The 23,972-nt window shown below is 54.4% G+C and overlaps 4 protein-coding genes across 4 annotated transcripts; all 4 read left to right on the top strand.

Moving 5' to 3' along the window:
* Positions 1 to 1,580: 1,580 nt before the first annotated feature.
* Positions 1,581 to 4,036, top strand: rfeF (uncharacterized protein; the record flags this gene model as incomplete). The annotated part of the gene is made up of 4 exons (XM_056686642.1): positions 1,581 to 1,586; positions 1,658 to 1,801; positions 1,879 to 1,956; positions 2,855 to 4,036. The coding sequence occupies 4 exons, from the start codon at positions 1,581 to 1,583 to the stop codon at positions 4,034 to 4,036; spliced, it is 1,410 nt and encodes a 469-aa protein (XP_056545384.1).
* Positions 4,037 to 5,825: 1,789 nt separating this feature from the next.
* Positions 5,826 to 10,820, top strand: N7482_004516 (aminophospholipid-translocating P4-type ATPase DNF3; the record flags this gene model as incomplete). The annotated part of the gene is made up of 1 exon (XM_056686641.1): positions 5,826 to 10,820. The coding sequence occupies one exon, from the start codon at positions 5,826 to 5,828 to the stop codon at positions 10,818 to 10,820; it is 4,995 nt and encodes a 1,664-aa protein (XP_056545383.1).
* A 2,532-nt stretch (positions 10,821 to 13,352) lies between these two features.
* On the top strand, positions 13,353 to 14,810 carry N7482_004515 (glycosyltransferase family 31 protein; the record flags this gene model as incomplete). The annotated part of the gene is made up of 1 exon (XM_056686640.1): positions 13,353 to 14,810. One exon carries the CDS (start codon positions 13,353 to 13,355, stop codon positions 14,808 to 14,810), a length of 1,458 nt encoding a protein of 485 aa, XP_056545382.1.
* A 7,026-nt stretch (positions 14,811 to 21,836) lies between these two features.
* Positions 21,837 to 23,296, top strand: N7482_004514 (putative C2H2 finger domain protein; the record flags this gene model as incomplete). Its single annotated transcript, XM_056686639.1, has 3 exons — positions 21,837 to 22,236; positions 22,311 to 22,450; positions 22,523 to 23,296. The coding sequence occupies 3 exons, from the start codon at positions 21,837 to 21,839 to the stop codon at positions 23,294 to 23,296; spliced, it is 1,314 nt and encodes a 437-aa protein (XP_056545381.1).
* Positions 23,297 to 23,972: the final 676 nt, after the last annotated feature.

Here is a 23,972-nt window from a genome sequence, read left to right as displayed (position 1 = left end):
AATGTACTCTGCAGCAAGCAGCGGGCGGAATGAGGTGCTGAGAAGGCTTCTCGCCGTTGATGGGGTGGACGTGAATGGCAAGGATCCCAACGGCAGAACGGCACTGTCTTTGGCTACGAGGTACACGCAACAGGCTACCGTTAAGATGCTTGTCGAAGAGTATCATGCTGATCCAAGCATTGAAGACAAGGACAACATGTGTCCACTGATGCATGCAGTCACTTTTAGTCCAAGTTCTCTGCCTTTCTGCTATCCTCGCTTGGGTTTTGGGCGGTTCCTCCTCGAAACAGGAATGGTGGAGATAGAGAGCAGATGCAGACGTGGCCGGACTCCATTGCTTCATGCAATTACAACTGCCATCGGGTCCATGGAAGACTCGCATCCTCGCACATATACGAGCGACGATATGGGGGTACCGAAGATTATTCGATTTCTGCTTGGCCACGGCGCCGACATTAACAGTGAGGATGAGGATAGCAGGTCTCCATTATCTTACGCCGCCGAGTGGCCTGACTGCTCTTTGGTTCAAATGATGCTGGAAAAGGGCGCCGACGCTACGTCCAAGGACAATCAAGGCCGAACTCCACTCTCCTATGCCGTGGATAGTAGATTGTTTGGAAATGAGCACTGGGAGACCAGATGGCCCTGGGAGGGGTTTTCAGATATGGTTCAAGCTCTTCTTGATCGAGGCGCCAATCCACATTCCCAAGATCACTATGGCTTGACTCCTTTCCTGAGAGCAGCAAAGAGTCTCGGGAAAGACCATGCAGTGTTGTCTATCCTGACTAAACCTGCTGTAAGAACTTCCATCTCATGAGTTATTTGCCGAAGATTGGCCACGGGAATTTTGGGGCCCTTAGGGTCAAGGCCTGGTGCCTCTGCATCCTTTCTCTTTTTTGATCGCAGATGACTCCACGTGTATTCGAACGGTTACTGCTTTGGTTTCTTGCTGTCTCCTTTATTTTAGCTGCTCTTAAGTCCCTTTAGCGCCTTGAAGCTACCTCGGAGGTCGTAGTGAAGAGAATTGTCTGCATACTTATCAAAGCACTAGATGCAAAGAAGCCGCTTTCTCTATTTTCTGGTATTTCCTTGGAAGCGGCCATCGCGTGGCTATGTATCGATAGTAAGAGACTAGATGCTGGGTGCGTTAGTTACTTATTATCTACCTGATTGAGTCCGTACCGCTTCACTACCTAGGAATGTCAATACTGGAATCATGACGCACATTCCATATATGAGTAGATCCAACCCAGAGCACATCAGATTTGCCCATAGTTCTACTTTCTGCTGGATAGGATACCTATAATCAAGAACCATGGATGCAAAACAGTTACCTATCAAGTGTACATCTCCAGCCGTTGTGTATGTTCGCGGTGCATCCGAGGCTGGGCTGTGTACCCCACCGTTCGCCCCAGCCTGGCTGGATTGGCGGCGGCCCATTGGAGTAAGACTCTGCGATACCCGAATTGGGAGTGGTGCCGCTCCAGCAGCTCGCGTCATCTCTGATTTTTGTATGACTGTTCCAGCCCGTTTGGCAGCCTTCTCTGTCTTTCTCTCTTACCTCTTCTGCCTTCTTCAACATGGGTGTAAGTGCCACATTGCCTCGCTATTCCGCCCCCACCCGCAAGCAAACTGACTAACTTTCTGCTCGAGATAGTTCGCCGAAAAGCTCGCCGCTGCCCAGCAGAATCAGCAGACGATGCTGTCCAACACGGGCAACTCTGGCACGTATGGCGGTGCTCCGCCATCAGGCTATACTGGAGGCCCTCCTCCGCCTGCAGCACTGCGGCCTGGTGGATACGTAAGTCCGATCACCTGTCCTTCAGCTCCTTCAGCGCTGTCGACCGACCCGACGTCATTTCGTCCGACCAAAGCAAGAAGTTGACGGTTGAGAAGCAGCAGCAGCAGCAACCTCCGCAGTACCAGGCTTATCCGGGGCCGCCTGCCCAGGGATCGGTAAGCGGCCTTCTCTGATCGCTTTCACTTGCCACTCTCCTCGTTCTTCGTATCTGCCCGTCTCGTTTTTCTCTTCCCCACCCTTCTACCCCTCCATCCTGTCTTCCACGGAGCCCTCTCTAGCGCTCTCCGGGACAACCCACAGACTACCCAAAACAACAACCACCAACATGTCGGGCCCCTACTACCAACAAGGCAATCCTCCGTACGGCGGCTCACCAGCTCAATCCTACCAGCCTTACAACGCACCCTCCCCGGCCGGGGCGCCCTATTCTAGGCCTCCTCCGCAGCAGCCATCACCCTACCCCGCACAGGCTCCTCAGCAACAGGGTTATGCACGTCCAGCGCCGCCGCCGCCTCAAGGCCAGCCATATGGATCTTCGGGATCGCCATACCCTGGACAGCAGCCACCATACCCTGGCAGCGGTCAACAGTCGCCGTACCCTGGACAACAGCCTCCCTATCCCGGACAGCAATCACCTTATCCCGGACAGCAGCCTTCCTATGTACAGATGAGCCCCATGCCTTGCCTTGTCATCTCGCGCTCGTTCCTGTTATGATTGATAGAGTTTTGTGCAATTTGTTTCGGATCTGAACGGATAGCTGACGGGTAGACCTATAACCAGGCACCTTACCCGCCCCAAAGTGCGCCCCAGGGTGGCCTGGGTGGCCCCCCTCAAACTGGGCACTACTCCGCCCAGGGACGCCCTGGGCCTTCACCTGGACCTCCCGGTGGTCAATATGGCCCGCCCGGTGGTCAATACGGCCCCCCGGTGGTGCGCCCGCCGCACCACAGCAGGTCGATGCGTATCGAAGGGTTTTAGATGCCGCCATCCAGGAGAATCAGCTTCAGAAATTCTATCCCCCGGGATCGCAGGAACTGGAACGTCTAGTGCAGTTCCTTGCCAATGAAGCCCCAGCTCGGCTACAGGGAATCGTGCAAGAGCTGGAGCTGCCTATGGAAGTGGCTACTGATCTAATGAAGCTCGCGCTCTTCGACATCGTTCTCTATGTGGACGACAGCGGCTCAATCGAGTTCGAAGAGCGTGGACTGCGGAAGGAACAACTCCGACAAATTCTGAGCATTGTCGCCACTGTGTCATCATCTTTCGACCGGGATGGCATCGAGGTGCGATTCATGAACTCCATTGAGGAAGGCCATGGCATCAAAAACCCGAATGATGTCAACGATCTCGTGTCCCGTGTTCGTTTCTCGGGCTTGACTCCGCTTGGTACCGGTTTAAGGGAGAAGGTTGTGGACAAGCTGATCGTAGGGCCGGCTCGTGCTGGCCGCCTTTCTAAGCCCGTGCTTGTTATCACGATCACCGACGGTCAACCTGCCGGCGAGAATCGCAGCGCTGTACGCGATACCATCATCCATGCCGTGGGAGAGGTTCAGCGCTCTGGGTATGGCGCCGGTGCTGCCTCTTTCCAATTCTCGCAGGTCGGCAATGACCTGCGTGCTCGGGATTTCCTGGCCGACCTGGATGAAGACCCTGAGATTGGACACCTGATTGACTGCACCTCAAGTAAGTCGCACAAGGCTGCTAAAACCCTGCTTAACCGGACTTTGACTGACCGTGTGATTGTAGACTTCGAGCTCGAGCAGGATGAAATGGCACGGAAATTTCCAAGAGTGAATTTCTCTCGGGAGGCCTGGGTTCGTTTTCCACATATCGCGGCATACATTGTTCCAGGACTAACCAAATTTCCGCAGTGTGCCAAACTCATGCTGGGCTCCATCGACCGTTCCTACGACTCCAAAGACGAGAGAGCAGCTGCACGCAGTACAGGAGGCCCCGCGCCCGGAGGCCCCCCTCCGCAAGGCTCATACGGCGGCGGCTACGGCCAGCCGCCTGCTCAGCAGGGCGCACCATACAATGCACCCCCGGCCGGCTATCCCCCCAGCTCGTACAGCCAGCAGCCCGGCTACCCTCCGCAGCAGCAGCAGCCGCAGCAGCCGCCATACCCAGGCAACCGAGGCGCGCCTGGCTATGGCCAGGCCCAACCGCCCTATGGATACGGTGGGCCATCGCCCAGCGGCCCAGGAGGCTATCCGCCGCCGCCGCGTCGCTACTAAAGGGACCTCGGTATGACGTCATGGGCCACTTTTCCCGTGCGGCTTTGATTTGACTCTTGGCATGTTCCCTGCACTCATGATTTCCAGAAATATTTAGTCCTGACATAGGTTTTTTCCCCATGTGTCTCCACCATTCTTATTTTTATTCTTATTTTTATTTTTATTTCTGAGGCTGAGAGGGTGTCGGATTTGCATGCGTGTGAGACCATCGGACGGTATAGGATGGACGGTTTTAGGATAGGACCGGACAGGATAGGATAGAATGGCAATTCATGAACTCTGCGTGTTCCGACTGTGTATCTATTTGCCATGCGTTGAGCCGACGAGGCGGTGCAACTCCGATGTTAGCCCGGACCGGCAATCGCGTCGCATGGCCCCTCTTGGCGCTTGGTGGCCCATGATGATAGGTGGTGCCCGTCGCGATCCCGTCGCGATATGGCCCCCTAACCCTTGTCAGCGTCAGTGCTCGCCATGTGTGCTCATATAATAATCTGTGCCCCCATCTGCCGGCCGCCTGGACTGGGAGGGATCGGCTGTTGTGCCAAGGGCCCAAGCCGGACAACGACGGGAGGTGCACCCTACCAGCCCACCAGTTCGCTTAGGGGAGGCCTGAGAGTACGCCTGCGCGAGAGGGGCGAGACGCCTGCTACATAGAGGATGGACGGAGTCGTGTGTACGGTAGAGGATACGGAGTAGATAGCGAGGGTGGGCTCCAGGGGCACGGTCGGAAGGTACAGAACCGAGGTTGCCACCACCAATGCATGTCCCAGGCAGAAGCGTAAAGTATCCCAAGTATGTCTGTTAGCGATATTCTTAGCAGATTTAAACGTTGGAGGGCCACGCACGCTGGGGTGGCCGTGTGGTTGGCCCAATGACCGGCTGCGGCTATCGGGGCGAGTTCCGCCTGCAGCTGGGTTTGCTGCCGTTTCCATGGATGGGCTACAGGAACGGACAGATCTTGGTTGGCTCGGGGGTTCTTAGGGGGTGTACGTGGACGGGGCTATGCTCAAGACCAGAGATGGCGAGACAATGGCTCTGCAAGACCCCTCGCACCTGGCAGTCTTTGGGAACGGGTGCCTGGTCCCTAGTATTAGACTGGAGAACGTCACGGCGAGGCAAGTCTGGACGCAACCCTGATTGCGCGTTGGGGGCTCCACTCGATCAAAGTCAACCACCCTCCACCTCTGACAGGCCTGTCATCCTTCACTTCTCCAATTTAATTCCTGTGGCTCAGGAGATTCTATGCTGTATCGTCTGTTGCCTTCCAACCAGAGGCTGCGGAGTCACAAAGACTGCAAAAAGTGAGACTGGTCGACGGCTCCGGGTCTTTGCCGCATCCGGTCTTACTTTGCCTCCTCCAGCGCTCTGTCAACAATTAATTTCCTTCCGACTGTACACTCTTTCTTCCGGCTCGTCTGTTTGCGCCATTGCCCTCAAGGACGCTTTAGCTGCGGTCGGAGACTCCTGAGCACACCCTCGATTGCGTCCTTCTTCTGATCACCCTCATCCTTACGTCGAGTCGAACCTTCGTTTTGCGACCCTCGATCAATCGACCTTCACTGCACCCTGCGATCATACGTCACTATCAAGGCCGATGTGTTGAGGAAAAAGCATGAGTGCGACTCCTCCGACCTCTAGCGCGATCGATCCCCTCATTCCAGTCTAGAAGAGATATAACCGACACCCGGATCTCAGGCGACCGGAACAAAAAGAGGGAAGAAGAAAAAAGTGATCGTCCGGGTGTGTCCCGCGCCAGGCATCATCTTCGAGTGCAAAGACAGCCTTCGTCATGTCTAACCATGACGACCAGCCCTCCGACGGCACGAGCCCGTCGCAGGATTCGTCGCAAGCACAGAACCTGCCCGACGTCATGCGCCGGCCGTCCCTCGTTTCGTCGCGCACCATGTCCGACGCTGGTCGCCGCACCTCGCAGCAGTACCACGTTCGATTTTCGACCGACCTCGACCAACCCGCCGACGAGCAACCCCAGAGCCAGTCGACGACTGCCGACCGGCGTCCCAGCTCGCGGGGCCTCACTATCGATACCGGGCTGGCACCGCCGTCGGCCCGCCACCCTGCTCACTCGCCGACCTCCCCTCTCTCGCCCCCCAATGCCGCGCAGGGCGCGACTCTCTCCCCGATCTCCCCGACGAGCCCAGACTCCGCTGGTGGTCGCTCGCGATCGCGAAACCGCGGCTACTCGCTTCGCCGCAGTATCTTCACCAAGACTATTCAAACGCAGTCGGAGGACCAGGATGACCTCTCGGCGCTGGAATTGGGCGAGGTCAAGGGCCCGATGCACCCTGGACATGGTGCGGCCGCATTCAATGCCGTAGATGCGCCCAGCCCCGTGGAGGAGAATAATGAGTTAGCAGTCGCGCCGACGGCGACACTCGAATATGAATCTACCAAGGAAGAAGCCTCGACATACCCCTCATCCGGTTCCGATCGACCCCTCAAGGATTATTACATGTCGTTCGCGCAAAATAACTGGACGAAGAAGAAGGCGGCCACGGCCGTGATTGTCGCCCGCGTGGAAACCGTTAAGACCGCGGTCCGGAAATTTATCTTGCGCATCAAGGACATTCCACCGACCAAGGACGGCCGGCACATCGACCTGAACCCGTCACTCGTGGAGACGCTCGTTGATGAGCGCACTGGGAAGGCGTATTGTGCCAATTGGATTCGGTCGAGCCGCTACAGCTTCTGGAGTTTCTTCCCTCGACAGCTGTTCGCACAGTTTACCAAATTGGCCAACTTTTACTTCTTGGTTGTGGCGATCTTGCAGATGATTCCCGGTCTGAGTACGACGGGAACGTTCACGACTCTGATCCCGCTTTTGATTTTCGTTGGTATCTCCATGGGCAAGGAAGGGTTTGATGATTGGCGCCGGTATCGCTTGGACAAGGAAGAGAACAACCGGTATGCCTGGGTGCTTCGTCCTGGTCAAAGACCTGTCACAGACGGTGCAACAATTATGGCCGGTGTTTCTATCCATGACTGGGTTGAGATCAAGTGGCAGGATATCCGTGTTGGAGATGTAATCAAACTTGAGCGCGACCAGCCTGTTCCCGCTGATTTCGCCTTGCTCCATGCCAATGGACCCAACGGGGTCGCTTACATTGAAACCATGGCACTCGATGGAGAGACCAACCTGAAAAACAAGCAGCCCTGCCAGCCTGTGGCTAAGGTGTGCTCCACCGTGGATGATATCATCAGCAATGCGCTGCATTTCGTCGTCGAGGACCCGAATCTTGATCTCTACAAGTTCGACGGCCACGTCACCGTCAATGCCCAGGAGAAGCTGCCCCTCACCAACAATGAGATTGTCTACCGCGGCAGTATTCTCCGCAACACCGATCGCGCCATCGGCATGGTGATCTACACCGGCGAAGAGTGCAAGATCCGCATGAATGCCAACAAGAATCCTCGCATCAAGAAACCCTCCCTGCAAGCCAAGGTCAACCGTGTCGTGATGCTGATCGTCCTCCTCGTGGTCACCCTGGCCGTTGCCTGCACCCTCGCCTACAAGTACTGGTTCCAAGGTGTGGAGCGTGACTCCTGGTATTTGACCGACGCCAACGTCTCGTACGGCCCTATCTTCACCTCCTTCCTCATCATGTTTAACACCATGATCCCCATCTCGCTCTATGTTAGCATGGAGATCGTCAAGGTCGCACAAATGCTCCTGCTGAACGATATCGACATGTACGACCCGGAAACCAACACTCCCCTCGAGGCACGTACCTCCACCATCAACGAAGAGCTTGGCCAAGTCAGCTACATTTTCTCCGACAAGACCGGCACCTTGACGAACAATTCAATGCGCTTCCGGAAAATGAGTGTTGCCGGTACCGCATGGCTGCACGATCACGATCTCCAGGAGGAAGCTGCCCGCGAAGGCGAGAAGCTCATTCACAAGAAGCGGAATCTGAAGGGGAAGAAGGCTGTTAGTCGGAAGTCGAATGTCTCGGAGGCCCGTATGGGCGCTGCCAGGCTGTCAAATGTTTCGGCTGGGGCGGATCAATTGCGACGGTATGCTCGATCGGCTCCTTGCCGGACTACGGAGATGTTGGAGTATATCCAGCGCAAGCCCTACACCGTGTTTGCGAGAAAGGCTAAGCTGTTGATTCTGGCTATGGCTCTTTGCCATACTTGTATTCCTGAAGAGGATAAGAACGGCCATTTGTCTTTCCAGGCTGCTTCGCCCGACGAATTAGCACTGGTCATGGCGGCGCAGGAACTCGGGTATCTGGTCATGGACCGACAGTCGAATTCCTTGACTATTCGCACGTATTCCAATGGCACCGAGGGGTCTGCCGTCGACGAGACATACGAGGTCATGGATGTAATTGAATTTTCGAGTGCCCGGAAGCGCATGTCGGTTGTTGTGCGTATGCCCGATCAGCGCATCTGCCTCTTCTGCAAGGGCGCCGACACCACGCTTATGCGTCTGCTCAAGAAAGCGGAGCTGGCCCATGAGAAGGCCACCGAGATCGAACGCCGCGTCAGCAAACGCAAGGCCGCCGAGGCTAACCAGGTCATTCGTCGCAACAGCGAATATCAGAGCCGGAGGGATAGCGGCGTCCGCAACAGCCTAAGCCGGCCCAGCTTCACCCGCCGTCGCTCCTCGGTGTCCGGTCACCACGTCTCCACTCTGCGGGACAGTATCGATGTCTGGCTGCGCGACCGCGAGACTGATGGCGGTATCTTGAATCGCGAAGATGACAGCGCTTACTACAGCCCTCGGTCTTCTGTCCAGATGGGACGCACCTCAACCGCGATCTCAGACTCCGGCAGCTCCGCCAACGGCGACGAGGACGAGGACCTTGTAGAGGAGGCCCTTGTAGTGAACGAGGCGGCGATTTTCGAGCGCTGCTTCCAACACCTGAACGACTTTGCCACCGATGGACTGCGCACTCTTCTCTACGGACATCGGTTCTTGGACGAGACTACCTACAAGAGCTGGAAGGCTGCGTATCATGATGCTTGCACTAGCCTTGTCGATCGCCAGCAGAAGATTGAGCAGGTTGGCGAGGAGCTTGAAACCCAGCTTGAGCTGACCGGTGCCACTGCTATCGAGGACAAGCTGCAGAAGGGCGTTCCCGAGGCTATTGACAAGCTGCGCCGTGCGAACATCAAGTTATGGATGCTTACTGGTGACAAGCGTGAGACTGCTATTAATGTTGGACATTCCTGCCGTCTGGTTAAGGAGTATTCGACCTTGACGATTCTGGACCATGAGAACGGCGATGTCGAGCAGACCATTGTCCAACTGACCGCAGATCTCACCCACAAGAAGGTGGCGCACTCTGTGGTTGTTGTTGATGGTCAGACTCTGTCGGAGATTGAGGCAGATGATGTGGTCCGTGAACAATTCTTCCAGCTCGCTATCCGCGTCGACTCGGTCATCTGCTGCCGTGCCAGCCCTAAACAAAAGGCCTTCCTCGTTAAGACCATCCGCAAACACGTCAACGACTCTATCACCCTGGCTATTGGCGACGGCGCCAACGACATCGCCATGATCCAGGAAGCCCACGTCGGCATTGGTATCACCGGCAAAGAAGGTCTCCAGGCCGCCCGGATCTCGGATTACTCAATCGCGCAGTTCCGCTTCCTGCTGAAGTTGCTTCTCGTCCACGGTCGCTGGAACTACATGCGCGTCTGCAAGTACACGCTCGGCACTTTCTGGAAGGAAATGCTCTTCTACCTGACGCAGGCGCTGTACCAGCGCTGGAACGGGTACACCGGCACCTCGCTCTACGAGCCGTGGAGTCTGAGCATGTTCAACACCCTTTTCACCTCGTTGGCTGTCATCTTCCTGGGTATCTTCACCAAGGACCTCTCCGCGTCGACTCTCCTCGCCGTACCAGAGCTCTACACCAGGGGCCAGCAGAACGGCGGATTCAATATTCGCCTCTATCTCGGCTGGACATTCATGGCAACTTGCGAAGCAATGATCATCTTCTTCACGATGTATGGCCTCTTTGGCATGGTCAAGATCAACTTCACCGACACCGACACCTTCGCTCTAGGCCTCCTCACCTTCTCCGCGTGCATCATAGCCATCAACATCAAGCTCCAGCTCCTGGAAGTGTACAATAAGACCTACCTCTCCTTAGCCGTGATCATCATTTCCGTCGGTGGCTGGTTCCTATGGGACATCATCCTCTCGGAACGGTACAAGATGTCCTCCGGCAAAGGCGTCTACGCCGTACCAGGCAACTTCCTTCACCACACTGGCGACAACCTGCTCTTCTGGCTGGTCCTCCTGATCTCCGTTGCCGCAGTCCTCCTCTTTGAACTCACCGTCTCCACCCTCCGCGCCCTCTTCTTCCCCACAGACGTCGACATCTTCCAAGAGTACGAGCAGGATCTGGACATCCGTAAACGCTTTGAGGAAGCCGCCGCCGCCGAGCTGCAGCAGGGCTGGGACCACGGCACAAAGAAATCCTCCTTCGAGCTTGCCCGTGAAGCCGCCGAACTCGCCGAGATGGACGCCCGCGAGCGTCATGTCCAGGAACTCCTCTCGCGGCCGCGCGTCATGAGTGACTCAAAGCCTATTGCGCACGAGACTGAGATGGAGGGCTACACGAGTGTCAGCGCGACTGCTAGTCACAGTGGCAGCGAGGCCGTCGACCGCAGTGCATCTGTTGTAGCTGCCGATGCGGGACACGCGGAGCCTATGTCTCCGACCGAGTCGTGCGCGCCGCGCCGCTCGGTCGAGATCCACGAGCTCTTCAGCAGAGGGTTTGGCTCGATTCGCAAGGGCCAGCTGAAGTGATTGTGTTTGTCATTGCTTTTTTTTCCCCGTCTCCTCCTCGTCTCTCCGTTTCTTTGTTTGGAACGGCTGTATATCCTGTACATATGGGTGGTTCTTGTTCCTTTATTGGCATTGGCTTTTCTTTCGGCTTTCACTCCCTCATAGCGTGCGTTTTTGTCCGTCCTTGCCTTCTGCTTTTACCTCGTCATTATCGCCGTCATCATCATTCCTCACGTGTCCGTCCACCTGCAACAAGGGATGGCCCAAAAGGCGTTGGTGTCTTTGTTCTTTCCTTCCTTTATGCCTGGTTGCAGGGTCTTCGACAGACTATGATACCCCGACTTGATGCAGTCTGGTTATGTTTTGGTGTACTTTTTTGGGGGACTTGTTCCACCTTTTTAGGTTTTGTTGTTGTATATAGTAAGTTAACAAAACTAGTTAACTACTTACCCGTTTATGTTTACATACCATGCTTTCTTGGCTGTGTCTTCCGGTAGATTGTGTCACATGATAAGCTAGATCTGACTTAAACCACGATCGTTAACCCGTTGAAACAACGTCTTGAACAGAGCTGAATTGAAGGTAGCAGAGCACCCAAGACATGCAGCATCTCACCTACCAGAAATATCTACATCCAATTTTTGCTGCAAGACCTTGCTGGGCCCGCGGCACTTACACTCAAAAACTCTTGCAAGGGATGCAACCTCTGATGAGGCAGATCTCTGCCACTGCTCGTTGAATATCTAATTTAGCCGCGAATGAGTCTAATTACATATTACCAAATATAGTCCTAGGCTGTTTGACTATTTCAGAGTGCTTAGCAAGCAGTGATCTTGGGGGCTATAGCCCAGACGTCGTACACGAATATCTTTGCTATGATACTTCAATTACGGCTCTGGTAGTCCAGGTATCACTCCAGGGCTAAGCCATTTGCGTTCGGAAATCAATCTCTACCTACCAATTATCTAACGACGTGCGTAGCTATAGGAACACGACAGCAACGTCTGCACAGGAGTAGCCGAACTTGTCTACTGCGCCATCTATTCTCCTCTGAAATACATCAATCGCTGGAGGGAAGGGAGGAGACGGAGCGGCAAAAGTGTGGTTGACAAACTCCAGCTCATCTAGGGTCAGCAAGAGGGAACCATGCAGGAATGTGATTTGCTGAGCGCTGGAATCCAGTGCTGTGATCTGCTTCTGCAGAGATGGTAACGAAAACGCGTTAACAGCTGGTACAACTAATATTAATAAGGCATCCGATGTGGACGACTCTGTAGGGATTTGTAAATGTCTGCGCCTTGCCCAGCGTCAGTATTTATTAAGCGCCCCCAAATCCCCTGAATCAGACGGGGCATAGTGGGGGCTGCCATTTCCCTTGGGGGCTGCAATTGGGCCCGAAGGGAGGTTGGGGACTCAATGCTTGATTATCCCAGGGTCACCCGATAGATAACAAGCACTAGGCGGTTGCGGTCCCCGGCTGGACCCTGGAGGCCAATTCGCTTTGCGATGGATCTAGCGGCTACAGGGACACCGGCTGGCATTAGCCGGGGGCCCCCGGTTAGTCGGTCACCTGAAAGGCTACTGGCTGTGCCGGTGGGGCTCATCGACAGGGGTGGATCGACAACAAGGTTGTTAAAAGAGGGTCCGCGGTGATTATCAACAGTCCGAAGAGTTCATCTGAAGGAGGATATTTGCTGGAAAGGAAGTTTGTGTAGAGTGGTCCGTGCGGGGATAGATGGTCCCTGGCGAAGCGTCTTCTTTGACTCCAGTGCCCAGGGAGTTGAGCGACTGTGCCATTTGGGTCTAGTCTCCGGACCCCTGGAGCCCACGGACGGTCCACCGAGGCAGTGTCGAGTGACGCGCGGACGTGGAGCGGCGCGACGGCGGGGCCAGCGAGTGACAGCCAGTCGCAGTGGGGAGTGTTGACTCCGTGGTCTTGGCGCTTTCGCACAGGCAGGGTTTGGGGGAGCGCGATGCTGGAGGAGCAACAGTCCAGCGCGCATAACTCACATGTAGACTGTGCCTTCAAAGGGAACGGAGGCCGAGTGAATGGCCGTGGCGGGGATCTCAAAGAGTAGTCAAGAGAAGTCACAAAGCCGCGAGATGCGAGAAACAAAGGGCCACGGGATGGCTACGTCATTGTCGCAGGTCCCGACCGCGCCAAAAGTGTCCCTAAGGTTGCCCCTTAGGACAGATGGGTCTTGCCTCGTCGAGTCCCATGGAACCATGATCGTCCCTCGTTTTCCCGTCTCTCGTTTGCCGGCCTTGGTCCTGAGCGGATTTCACTCCCCTGCTCCCTCGTTCTTGGGTTTTTGACATTCTTTTTCAGCCCTGCGCCTGCCAAGCGAATATATACCGTCTCCCTCCCTCCTCGGCGCCGCGTCTCCTCCGGTCCAGGGACCCTGTTCGAGACTATCGACTTCCACGTCTCCGCAATGCGGATGCTTGCCCGGTGACTTTGCCCCAATCTTTCCCTAGTCCGAGTCTAGGTGCCAAACAAACCACCCTCACGCCGCGGAACGAGAGACAATCCCCACGATACACGCCCTCAAAATGCTGTTCAAGGGTCGGGAAGGGCCCATTCCGGCCTCATGGGCATGGAAGAAAATGGTGCGATTCGTGGTTGCATTCATCGCCATTGCGGGTTTTGCCGCCCTGCTCTGGCCCTCGTCCGCGAAGCACAGTATTGTCGCCCCGATGCGCACACACTCCAACGTCACGATCTCCTCCAAAGTGAAATGCGACCCAGATACCGACATGCTGCTCCGCCTCGGCGTCCGCAAATTGGCCCAGTACACCCGCCGAGAAATCGTGGTGGACTTCACGGAGGATCCGCTGCCTATAAAACAACGGATTGATCAGCCACTGCTGGACGTCAAGGTTCGAGGGTCCAGTCACACAAATGAGCTCGGCGAGCCACAAGATGGTTGCACCATCCCGATGCCTCTCGCCGTCGTGGCTCCCAAACCCCCCAAGATGGCCGACGCCTCTCACATTGACTTTGGTGTGGCAACCTCGGTGTCCCGATTGAACGAATCGCTGGATCAGTTTGCACACTGGGCTGGATACACCCGCACACGCGTCTTCGCACTGATAGAGCCGGATGAGTCAAAGACGAAGGCGGGCATTGCCTACCTCAAGGCCAAGGCAGACTATCTCGGGATCAACCTGTTCATCACCGAGTCCGAGGATGACTACCTGCACCGGTACTTTGCGCTCGTTGCTCTGTTGGAGGAGAACATGCGTGAACAGACACGATGGGGGTGCATCATTGACGACGACACATTCTTCCTCTCCATGGCTGCGCTAGTGAAGGCATTAGGCGAGTACGACCACACCCAGCCCATGTATATTGGCGGCCTGTCGGAGGGTATCCCGCAGATCGCTGTGTTCGGCATGATCGCGTTTGGAGGCGCTGGCGTTTTCCTGTCGCGGCCGCTGTTGTCCGATCTAGCCACCGTATATGACCAGTGTGAGCAAATGACTTATACTGGCGACCGCCGCATCGCCAACTGCGTTTATCAATATACTACGACCCGATTGACTGTGGATCACCGCCTGCGCCAACTCGACCTGATGGAAGACGCCTCGGGCTTCTTCGAGTCCGGTCGCGAACCTCCGCTCTCCGTGCACCACTGGAAGTCCTGGTTCCACGCAGACATGCCCAAGCTCAGCGTGATCTCAGCACTGTGTGGCGACACATGTCTACTGCGGCAGTGGCAGTCTAGCGACGGTTGGTTCCTGACCAATGGCTTCTCGGTCGTCCAGTACAGCTTCCCTCCGGAGGCAAACGACGTCACCATGGAAATGACGTGGGAGCCACACAACGGCGCCACAGAAGAATCCTACCTGCACGAGCTGGGTCCGCTCCGCCGCAAGGATGATGAAAAGATCAGCTATCTTTTGGAGGACTCTGTCCTTGAGGAGAACGGCCGTGTCACCCAGTGGTACATCAAGCGCGACAAGAGGGATGGCGACCAGATTCTAGAGCTGTCATGGCGAAAGCGGTAAACCTGGATGATGGGATCGGGATATTGTATGCTTGCGATCTTGGATGTTTTGCTGCGATTGTCTCTTGCATATGCTCTCCCCCGCCCCTCATATATAGGGTCGGCGGGCAGGGCCATGGCTTTTGTATTTGGGCAGCTTGCCTCACCCCTTTTTTCTTCTCATCAGTCTGGCGTACTGGTCATGGGCACCTTGCATTTTCTTGTTTATAGATCGGTGATACACCTTTATGTCTACATTGTTATAATGCCTAGGGACGATTCACTTTTAATGTGACATGGAATATATGGCGCTTTTTCTCTCTGGAATTGCGTCTCATCTCATCTGCAAGCTTTCTGGGTAGATAACTTGGTAGTACTTTCAGCAACGTAACCCCTATGCAACACGATGGCTAATTCTTCTCGTGGTTTATCTCTTCAATCCAGATAAGTAATACGTCTATTCCTTCATGGTGTAACTTCCGCTTTAATACTCCTCAGATAAAGGCTGTGACGCATGACAGACGATGGACTTGGAGATCACCGGAGGGACGTGTGACTGATGGAGCGACTGACCTGACTAACCTAATTGGGCCCGTTTGCATGGAAGCTCTCTACATAATAGCGAACTCTCCCCCGTAGTTTCTTCCATTCTTCACTCTACTTGTTTCGTTGAATGCACCCGGTTCTTCCAGCCGGCTCCTTCATAACAAAGCAACTAGCGCGCGTGGCTTCAACTCTCTCTCTGTCTCTTTCTCTCCCTGTCTCTTTCTCTCCCTGTCTCTTTCTCTCCCTGTCTCTTTCTCTCCCTGTCTCTTTCTCTCCCTGTCTCTTTCTCTCCCTGTCTCTTTCTCTCCCTGTCTCTTTCTCTCCCTGTCTCTTTCTCTCCCTGTCTCTTTCTCTCCCTGTCTCTCTCTCTCTCTCTCTCTCTCTCTTGTCACTTTATTGGGGAAACGATGCTATGCATAGGAGTTAATTATGTGAGGCAACATGGAACCTCCCGTTATCCGGTAATACCATCTAACTCCTATAAGGCCTCACTTGCTTCCGCTCTTCTTTATATCTCCTGCACGAAGCTTTTTACACTCACAAATGTCTTCGCTTAAGCGAGCTTTTGTCGCTCACCCTTCTCGTGAGATATCACGCTGACGCCCATCAGATGGAGAAGTCATACGGCGTTAAGACTGTTCCCATTTTTTGATTGCTATTGAGAAACAACGATGGCTCTTCTTCAATCATGACCCCAAAGTTCGCAACAGCACAAGAGTTGGTCTTCACTCGCGTCAAAAGTATCCCTCTCAAGGATATCGAACATTACTTAGGTGCGGGCTGAGGCTACCATTATGTTGTTTTTTACTAACACCAAATCTTCACAACCTGGGTATCGAGTATTGTTCATGGCATGCAAATGCTGCGGGTAGTGGCCCACCATGCTCCTACCTTGATGCCGTATATCCCCATCGAATAGATCGTTGTTTATTATGTCCAATCCGTGTTGGTAGAGACGCTGAACGTCGTTGATTTTCGTTTCAAGCTCCATGCCAGCAGAGGGGTTTTCCAAGCCAAACCACTCTGCTATCATGGACCTTGAAAAGAAAATCAACGACGTTCAGGGGGTTCTTCCAGATTTGCCAGATTCTAGCATTCGCGGACCGCACTGTGTTCCGATTACGGGTCGCGTGGCGCACAGTTTCCATGCTATTCTCCGCATCGGCAGGATGGGCCTAGACGAGTTTCAAGGTGAAGGGAAATCATGGCGACCTAGATCCGATTGGCCAGGCTATGGTATCCTTGTTGATATAATGGATTTTGAGTAAGATGAGAGAGACAAGGGCAATGAAGAGAATTATAGGAGCGACGGGCGTCACGAGTTATTGGCTATCTGGTAGAATAGGAGTTTCGCTTGCTGAATCTTTCATATACTCACCCCTCATCAAGTGGGGGCAACGTTCTAGAGGACAATATATGATATTGCACAAGTAATGCATCCTTATCCGCTTAACAATGTGCTAGGTTCAGATCTATCTATCCATTGTACTTATCGTAAGCTAGGTTTGTGGAACCACTGATTCCGTATGTTATGGCTAGTGCATATTTTACACTACGGGTTACGCGGGGATATCCGAGGCATCGAGATTTGCCCAGCACGGGTCAATTCAGGCAGACTGGACAATCAATGCCAGCAGATGGAAGAATCCGCTCTACCCCCACGACCCCGAGCACACTTGCCTCGGTTATCTCATGAATTTGACCGCTAGGTGGTCATATCCAAAACAAAGCAGCCTTCTAACAGGCGATAACCCTGTCCAACCGTAAGCGGCCTACAAGGTTACAGTCACCACATCTGCGAAGTCCAGAGCGATACTACGCATGCTTGGATGGTGTATCCACTGTCTGTCCACTGCGATGTCTCATTTTGGAACGTGTCTTCCAAAATTAAAAAGATTAAAGAACCTTGTGATCAAATATCACAACACAAGTGGGAACATATTCCTGCTGTGGCATACTTTGTTTGGCCGAATTGGAAGTGGTTACCCACCTGAGAATTGACCATGTTTGATCTCCAGGCCCGGTACGGCAGTTGAGTTTTAAAGCTCAGACGCCCGAGGCGACCAAAAATGAGTCGCGTAGATAACCGAATGCAAGGGAGTCTTGCTTTTTCCCGCATCTTTGCTTTTTCTGATCATCTAATTATCTGATAAACGCGATGCGCGGGCTCAGATCCCTGAAAATCTCGCGTTCCCGAGGACCTTGCAAGGCGCGCTTTCAATTACGTCCACTATTGAAATGAAGGGTTGATCGATCCGAACTATTAATGTCGATGGGTCCATAGTCTGAGGAACCGCGTGGGCCAGTGCGCGATTTCCCCAGTGACATCATGCCAGGGCCATTGTTGGTCTTAGCGCTGGGCGTTCGGCCCTGACGTGTTCCGGCTGTAGTGTTGCGGTTCCCTGGCCACCGTGGCTGGCAGGAGCCAGCCACGCAATGCGACTTTCCTAATGATAGGAAATCCGCGGCGCTGGGATCATGATTGAGCGGAAAGGGGCCGCGGCGCTGAACTAGGGGGGGATACGCTTCATCCGTACGCGAGTCCCTTGTCCTACTAATAGCAATGGTTATGGAGACTAGCGTGGACTTGATACACCCAGACACGTCTCAGCCACAACCATGTGGGCATCGCCTCGTGCTCGGCGGCGAATGAAGGCTACTCCCGAGCCCTCCATTTCGTCCATTAGGAACCACCGACGATGCTTGCAATTAAGTGCTAGGAAATGATAAAATCCAATATTATGTGATGATCATTGGCTGACTCGAAATTTGAGACCCGGTACATGGGGTCTTCCGCGACGTGCCGGCCCCAAAGCAGGGTGCCTGGAGCTCCTTGGGAATGACAGTTTCCGCAACTCCGCGCTGATCCCAAAAAGAAGGCTGTCTGAGCACGGGAGGGTGACAGCAGGGGGGAGGGGAGGGGTCGTAGTGTCGTCGCAACTGGTCTACGGGTGGTCAGGGGTGTGGTGAGGACGGATGCGAGGATGGACGGCGACTGGAGGAGAAGGGCAGATCGCGACCACGAGGAGAAACCAGGAGAAGAGGCTGGGCCAATCGACCAGGATCGGACGGCCCAACAACTCCGTGTGTCCGGTCCTATTCTAGTTCCTGCCCTATAAACTCCCCCCCCCCCCCCCTTTAGCATTTTCAGACATATACCGGATTTTTCCTGGGCAGCCGTTGGGCACTAGGCCAGGTACTGCACTCGTCAACAAGTGCACAGCCTCGGACTAGATCTGAGTGATATATGCCTCCGGGCCAGTACGCTGCCAGGGGAAGGCCCGGGAGGAGTAGTAGGGCTCGGACCCTGGCGCACCGTCCCGAATGGAGGCCAACGGCGATTTTTTGCTTCGACAGGCCTCCAGAACCCTTCTGGAAGGCAACCAGAAGCCCAGGAGAAGGTTTGGCACAACCAATCCGGAGCGATCAATGTGCCGTGCCGTCTGTGTGGCGGGGTTTCCTCGCCCTGGAGGCTGAATGGCCCTTCTAGCGCGGTGGGAAGGGTGGGAAAAGGGGGGCCAGATGGACGAGATGGGGGTGTAATTACCGACGCAGACCAAAGCCCCACTCGATGTCTTATTATTTTTTGGGAGATCATCACGAAAATAACACGGCTGGGATAGAGTCATCTCTCTGGAGAAGCGGAGGATGCAGGGTGTAAGGTGCAGGGTGCAGGGTGCAGGGTGAAGAGGCAGGGGAATGGGGAACGGGGAATGGGGAAACCGTTGCACAGTTTCATGATCATCGACACGTGCTGGGCGCAGTATGCGTCCTGTCTTTGGGGTTGGGTTTAGGAAGCTTTCTAGAAGGAAAGCAAACACCGAATTACAGTAGTTTCCGCCATCCGTATCCGCTAGCATACTCCGTATGGAGTAGTGGGAACCGACTATCGCGATGGTGAGGCACATCCCCTCCCTCCCGAAAGTTAGCGGCCAATCCACAGGGCTTGCTCGGCTCGGTTCCCATCGAGATGATCTGCTGCGATTCGCAGACAGAGATTTGCCGGAATGACCTCTCGTCATGGCATCCTCCGCATTCTTACCATGTGAGTCACTCATGGCGCACCGTCCCGAGAGAAACAGGCAGGTCATCATAGTTAGTAGTTAGTACTCCAGAGTCCAGCAAAATCCCTGGTTCTTCTTCCTTTTTACTACTAGTACTGTAACATAATACCGAACGTACGGACGGAGATGCATAGAGAATGGTAGCCCTAGCTGCCACATGTGACTTTTGACAGCCCGGGGAGCACCGGCAGTGCGCGGACGGGCTGTTTCAAGCACGAACGGGGGAAAGCTGGACGAGCGGGCGTAAAGGGGGGTCCACATCTGCCCGATCACATCGTCCCCTTCATACAGTAGTTACATGAGTTGAGTTAGTCCAGAAAAACCGGGCCTATTGTACTCGAGTAGACTCTACTTGCGTCAATTGTCGCGCCCCCTCGCCGGAAAGTTTACTCTGCACTCGTTTCACCCCTAGGCTAGTGGTGTTATGTTCTCCGTATAGTCACCTCGGGATTTAGGTAGTGAGGACTCCGTGGACCTGCATCAAATGGCCAAGACCCCGAGTATAGGAGTCGAGGAGGCCGTGAAGACTTGCCAATGGCAGGGATCCTTGACTAGCTCTCTCGCCCAATACCCCAGTTGGGTTTGGCGGGCCTAGAGAAGGCAAACTAAAAAAAGGGCGATTATTCTGTGATTCAGATCGGCGTCGCTATCTCGTATCCACTCGTCGCGCGGCCGCAGGGACGGGGGGAAACGCACGTTGTGGAGCCCGCTTGCTGACGGCGGCCTTCTGGTGCGGCCTGTTTTCCTTCTAGCGCTCTTCGCTGGGGCCGACTAGGAGAAACTAGACCAAGTACGCAGGACTGTTGGACTGACGATGCAGGGATGGGCGAAGCCTTAAGACACTTAGTGCGGTTATTTTTTGGGGGGAGGTTTTGGTTACCAGGGGCAGGAAATAGGAGGTTGTGCAGCGTCATCCTGATTTTCTGATTTTCTCCTATTATTGCCATATTCTTCGGCTCATGTTGATTTTGATTTTGATTTGTTGAATATTTTGGGATGATTGGGACGGAAGAGCATAATCAGGCTGTTGGCAATTAGGCAGACAGTCGGCATATCAAAAGAAAAAACCAAAAATAAGACGCGAAAGACCCAAACATGTCATCGAATTAAAAGAAAATCAGCAGGAAAATCAAAATCATTAAAATAGCTCAGATCATCGTAAGGAAACCATTTCCAGAACAACTCCCACAGGGGGGACCACCACGAAGTCCCAAGCCATGTAAATAATGATGTATGCTGCTGTCGCAGTGGCACCTACCACACCTAAATAATTCAACCATCATCTCGTCTCCCCTCCCTCGCCCTCGTCCCCTGATTTCCTTTCGCCTCTTCCAACCACCAACCCCCACACCCCCCTTCCTCCATTCTCGACCTCCGACACGACTCTCCTTTCCGCGCTCCTGCTCCGCCCATCGACTCAGGACTCCCGGCTGCCTTGGTCTCTCGCGTCCCCTTCCCTTGACGTCCCGACTTCTTCCACCCTCCCTCTGTCAACCAGCGCTTCTCCGCCGGCACCGACACAGGCCTCCCTCCGATTATTGCGCCTTGGTTGTCTGGCTTCTGCGAAAGGTTGGTACCCTCTAGTCTCTGTGACCTGCGCACCCTGCGATTTTCCAAGTTGTGATGCTGCTGCCCGGCCGACTACACTTTTTTTTTCAACGCCCGACTGCTCCCTCCGAAACGCGCCTGGCTCGGAATCTACATTGCACACCGGCTGTTTGTCTTTGTCTTCATCTGCATCGATCCTCGGGCGTCCGTGCCTACCTTCCCCTTTCATGGCGAGGCTGCGAACCACCGGAAAACAAAGACACCGGGCCTGCGCTCAACTTTTGAGGGACAGATGGGCGGAGCTGTAGAAGGGAGCTCCAATACATTTTGTTTTTGAACACCTCGAGTTAATTCGCCGTGACCTTTTTAGGATTTACTGCCTCTTCCTATCTACTCTCTCCCTCACGACGACCCCGACCACCTATTACGCCTTCCGGTTATAACTGGTCGCCTCCACGGACCATACACCTCCTATACCTTGTCCCTGTCACGATTAAGGGACCTGTATTCTGATCTTGGCCTTGCCGAAAGTTCGGAGATCCATCACCGAAAAGCGCGTCCGACTGCCGCAACACGATTCCCGCAGGCCAAGTCCAAACTCGGTCAGGATCCAAGACAGAGCGAGAAGGGATCATACGAGCTGTGCCATCTCTCCTGCCCCGGGTCATTCTCCCAAGGGTTAGCTTCACCGTCTGGCTCCGTAATTTTTTGAGGGACACTTTTTGGCGCAACCTTGCATTCCAGTGCATGGGATTGAATACCGGCTCCATTCTTCGCCGCAGAGTCAAATTACCAGGCGCAGACCGTGTCATTACGGTTCAGGCAGGACAGGAGGCTTCCTTTGAGCTTTCCTTGACTTCGGTCCTTTCGCTTACTCGCTGGGTCGGGTCATGGACTTCACGACCATCTTGAACCGAAAGAACTCTGCCGCTGCAGCCGCCGCTGCAGAAGCACAATTACACCAGCAATACCTGCAAAATTCACAGTTGAACCAACCGCCAACCATGAAGTCCGAGCCAGGTGCTTCGGACAACCCTGTCAACGCATACCCTCCTCACCCTCCAGTCGTCCCCATGGACCAAGGGCTTGCCGAGTCCTTTTACTACGGGCAACCCCCGGGCGCGACCCCTCGGAACATGGGCTACGTCCCTGGTGGATATGCTGGTGAAGCTCAGATGCAGCAAGCATCTGCTCCTTCCGGCAGGACTCTTGTCGACGCGCCGCCGAAGACCTTCCACTGCGGGACCTGTAATAAGGGATTTGCTCGACGCAGCGATCTCGCACGACATGGTATGTGTAATTGTGTCCTTGTCGGGCTGGCGCGGACGGCCTTTTCGGGTAACTAACTTGGGGGTTTTCTGTAGAGCGAATTCATACCGGGATCCGACCTCATGCCTGTGACTGGCCTGGCTGTGGAAAGCAGTTCATCCAGCGGTCGGCGTTGACAGTACACTCGCGTGTACACACTGGAGAGAAACCTCACATGTGTGAGCGATGCGGCAAGGTGTGTTACACCTCTCCGAAGATTTTCCCTGTGGTTTTGAAATCATCCATCCTGATCATTCCTCCAATATAGCCCTTCAGCGATTCGTCATCACTCGCTCGACACCGCCGTATTCACTCCGGAAAGCGACCCTACAAGTGCCCCTACGCCAATTGCCAGAAGACATTCACGCGCCGCACCACTTTGACCCGTCACCAAAACCACCACACTGGGACCATTGAGGAGGCGGCTGCAGAGACGGAGGCCAATCTGCGCCAAAACAAGGAACGGGGACGTGGCCCGGAGGGCATGTTCTCAGATCATGCTTCGATCCGCTCAACTCCATCTCCTGCTCAGCACGCATCCATGTCGCCGGGTGGTGATCTTCCTCCGCTGACGATGCACCGCTCTGCCGGCGATTACTACATGGGAAATGGGCCCATTCCACCTCACGTCCGAGGCGACTTCCCCCAAGGAAGCCCTCGTGCCTCGCCCACGGCTACTTCTCCGTCACTCTCGAGCTTTGGCAGCGCGCCCCATGCTCGGCCTTCGATGACGTCGCACCCTTATGCTCCTCCGCAGCCGCTTGAGCCCCCGGCGAACAGCGACCACCGACCCAACAGCGTCAGTGGCAGTCCCCACATGACTAGCCTTGGATGGGCCTCTCCATCTCACGCCGGCATGCCTTCGCCTGGATCGGCCAACGACTTCGCCTATCCTGAGCCCACTGGCCCGGCGTACCCGAGCTCGATGCCTCCCCACATGTACTTCCCCAACTCCACCATCCGCCGACCCACGAGCACCGAGCCAGAGAACTATGAGACCAAGCCCCGAATGGGTGATCACAGTTGGTCGACCCCGGTATGATGCGGGTCACTTGTCGGGAGGTCACAACTTTTCTTATGTTTTTCCTCGCATCTATCATCCATCCACCGTTTTTCCTTTGTTGACATTGTTTCATTGCATCGTCCCCCTCGATTCCCATGGAAAGTAAACACCTTTCCAACGTTCTTCGTTTTATCTCCCTGTGCTACTACTACGTGACTGCATCTTTTTCTTTAATTATTCCTTTGTTTGTATCTATACCTATACCGAGGGATCCAAAAAAAAAATTCCCCCTCTGGAGTCTGATCGGGGAAATTATTTCATTGTTTGCTTTTTTGTTGATCAAGCTGTCATCCCACCGCCTTCACATTTCCCCATCCATCTCTTTTGTTTGATTGCTTGCGTGCGGATGACCTGGCTTTACCGAGACACGACCAGATGAGGAAACAGCATAGATAGAGCGCCGGACTGAGGGTTTTTATGGGCTAGCATTGTACTGGATTTGGGAACAGGGAAACCGGGGTTCTTTGATTGGGAAAGACCCATTGTGTGCGGTGTCTGGTTGGTATCTGGGTTTCATTTTGATTGGTCTTTTTTTTCTTTGCTGCTGATTTTTATTCCTCGTTGTTTCCTTTCTAGTCTCTTTGCATACCTCCTGTCGCTTTCTCTGTTTTCTGGGCTATATCCCCTTTCCCTTCGTTTCTTGTGTTTCATATAC

The sequence above is a fragment of the Penicillium canariense genome, assembly GCF_028826845.1.
Source record: "Penicillium canariense strain IBT 26290 chromosome Unknown utg000002l_segment0_segment0, whole genome shotgun sequence".
In the NCBI taxonomy this organism is placed as follows: Eukaryota; Fungi; Ascomycota; class Eurotiomycetes; order Eurotiales; family Aspergillaceae; genus Penicillium; species Penicillium canariense.
Note: the sequence above shows the minus strand (reverse complement) of the source record. Positions and strands in the feature narration are given on the sequence as shown.